Source organism: Sinocyclocheilus rhinocerous, unplaced genomic scaffold, assembly GCF_001515625.1.
Source record: "Sinocyclocheilus rhinocerous isolate Xijiao unplaced genomic scaffold, SAMN03320098_v1.1 scaffold2814, whole genome shotgun sequence".
Taxonomy (NCBI): Eukaryota; Metazoa; Chordata; class Actinopteri; order Cypriniformes; family Cyprinidae; genus Sinocyclocheilus; species Sinocyclocheilus rhinocerous.
In genome coordinates, this window is record NW_015633246.1 from 42,292 (window position 1) to 44,962 (window position 2,671).

Here is a 2,671-nt window from a genome sequence, read left to right on the forward strand (position 1 = left end):
GTTTATAGATACATTGTATATAATGGAAAAACTTGTTTATGGCCATTTTACACACATTTTCCGTAAAGAAAAATGTTTTTTAAAAATATCTTTCATAACATAGTTGAGAATCGTCTTTATATACAGTTTGGTATAAAAAATGAAAATTGATTTGTGATTAAAACTAAAATCCCACTGTTTTTGCCTTTTCATGTCTATTCATGTATTTTTATTTCTTAAAAAACAGGACTTTTTAAAGTCCCGATGTCTTCTACAGAAGGACATGGCATAACATGTGAATAAAATATCATTTTTCAAAAATTTTATTTTTTACATTTTTTCTTTTTCTCTAAACAATGTAATGACATGACAAAATAAATTCACAAAACAGTTTTTTTCCTGGTAGTCAGGAGGATATAGGAAAGTAGGCAGGGTTGTTATTATTAGTATCATTGAGATTCTATTATAGTATTTATTAATATTTTGAAATAGTTATTTTATGTTTGTAATTTTCTGTTTTCACTTTAGTTTTAAAGTTTTTGTTGTTTTCTTAAATGTGTGTATTTTTCATTTTTATTTTAGTTTTAGTTTTTAAACAAGCTTAACAAAAATTAGAAATTAGTTTTTGTTTGTCTAAATGTCCATTTGGTATTATTTATTTATTTATTTTAGTTGTAGTTTTTAAACAAACTTAAAAGTTAGAAATTAGATTTAGTTTTTTTAAATATGTATTTAGGTTTTATTTTTTTTTAAGTTTTCAAACCAGCTTAAAATTTGAAAATTCATTTTTGTTTTTTTAAATGCCAATTTATTGTTTATTTTTAGTTTTTTAAGTTTTAGTTTTTAAACATTAACTTAACAAAAATTTTAAATTAGTTTTTTTTATTTATTTAGTGATTATTTTTATTTTACTTTTAGTTTTTAAACACAAACTTAAAATTTGAAATTATTTTTAAATATCTGTTTAGGTTTTATTTTTTATTTATTTTAGTTTTTAAACTTAACACAAATGAGAAATGTTACTTTGGCAACTATTTGAAATATTTTCTTATATTTTATTCTAGTTTACATTTATTTTATTTTAAGTAATGTATTTAAGTATTTAGTTGAAGTATGTTAATATACAGTAGTTTAAGTAGTTTTAGTTAACGATAATAACCCTAAAAACAGGCTAACTTTATCATAAACAGTTGTCCGTGCATGACATTATTTTGGGTCAAGAGTGGCATGAGAGGCCGAAGCCATCGTATTTCTCGCTTTAATGCCATCTCGCGCTCAAGTGACAGCAACAACTGGACGAGAGGCTTGTGAAACTCAGTAAGAGCTGCCAAGGCCATGTTGTTTGACACACTGAGATGTTTCCGAGCGTGTGTTTGTGCCGTCACACGGCTCTGGGAATGTCCTTCGTGTCTCCAGGCTTTAGTTAAAGAGCGTCTAGCTGAGAAGGAGAGCAGAAATGGGTGGAAAGAAATCCAAAAGCGCTGTAGACGAAGACACAACGCGATCGGGAAGAAAGAGCGCCGGTGTAGACGAAAACCTTCCGACGGTCGAACGCATTCGCAAACACACAACAACACACTTCGGATACAAAGTGCTCAGTCTGGCTCGACGCGGCCTGACGGATCCTCCGGAGGAATTATGGGACATAACAGAGCTGCAGAAGCTCAATCTCTCGCTCAATGCATTGCGATCCGTTCCATCGTCTGTGGGTTCCCTGCAGAACCTGCTGGTGCTCAATCTTTGGGGAAACCAGCTGACTAGTTTGCCTCCTGAAATCGGACGGCTTGGAAACCTGAAGGTGCTTTTCGCATGTCGTAACCGTCTGAGCGACGTTCCCGAAGAACTGGGTTCATGCACCAAACTGGAAGTGTTGAGTCTGGCCGGTAACCAGTTAACTAGTCTCCCCGCGTCGCTTTCAGCCCTCGCCGGATTAAAGAAGCTCAACCTGAGCCACAATCTCATCGCTCACATCCCCGGCTGCGTTTATAGCATGAAGAGCCTGGTGTTCCTGCAGCTGGCCTGTAATAGACTGGAAAACATCGCCGATCAGATCCAAGCGCTGGCCGACTTGAAGATCCTCATCGTCGAGGGAAACTGCATCCACGCGCTTCCCAAGATGCTCTGCCGTCTGACCAAGCTGGAGCTCCTCAACGTGGATTTCAACGACATCCAGAGCGTGCCGGCGGAGATGCACCAGCTGAGATGTCTGGAGAAACTGGCCTGCCATCCACTGGATAAAGGTCTGCACATCAGACACAATCCTCTGCTGAAACCCATCAAAGAGGTTCTGGACGGAGATCTGCAGGCGCTCTACAGCTATCTGAAGGCCACGTGAAGCACTTGAAATCAGCCCAAGGCTTGTTTACCGTCTCTGAGAGATGCAGCTTTGACTGGACTTCTCAAGGTTTCTCTGAGGATATAAAACTGTATTATATTTATTCCGACTGCTTTCAGAGTTCATGCACCTGCAGGTTGTATCTTCACAAAGGCTTGAGTATGAATTCAGAATATACCAAAAACCATTAAAGGGGTCATATGATGCTGCTAAAAAGAACATTATTTTGTGTATTTGGTGTAATGAAATGTGTTTATGCGGTTTAAAGTTAAAAAAACACATTATTTTCCACATACTGTACATTATTGTTTCTCCTCTATGCCCCGCCTTTTTGAAACGCGTCGATTTTTACAAAAC

General features: G+C 36.4%; 1 protein-coding gene across 1 annotated transcript; it reads left to right on the forward strand.

Annotated features, from left to right (window-relative positions):
- The first annotated feature begins 1,313 nt into the window (after positions 1-1,313).
- Positions 1,314-2,560, forward strand: LOC107743992 (leucine-rich repeat-containing protein 30-like). Its single transcript, XM_016557453.1, has one exon. The coding sequence runs from the start codon at positions 1,436-1,438 to the stop codon at positions 2,312-2,314; it is 879 nt and encodes a 292-aa protein (XP_016412939.1). The 5' UTR covers positions 1,314-1,435; the 3' UTR covers positions 2,315-2,560.
- Positions 2,561-2,671: the final 111 nt, after the last annotated feature.

What these genes read in the sequence shown, in the direction of transcription:
- LOC107743992 (XM_016557453.1), top strand. Translation starts at nt 1,436, where the DNA reads ATGGGTGGAAAGAAATCCAAAAGCGCTGTAGACGAAGACACAACGCGA.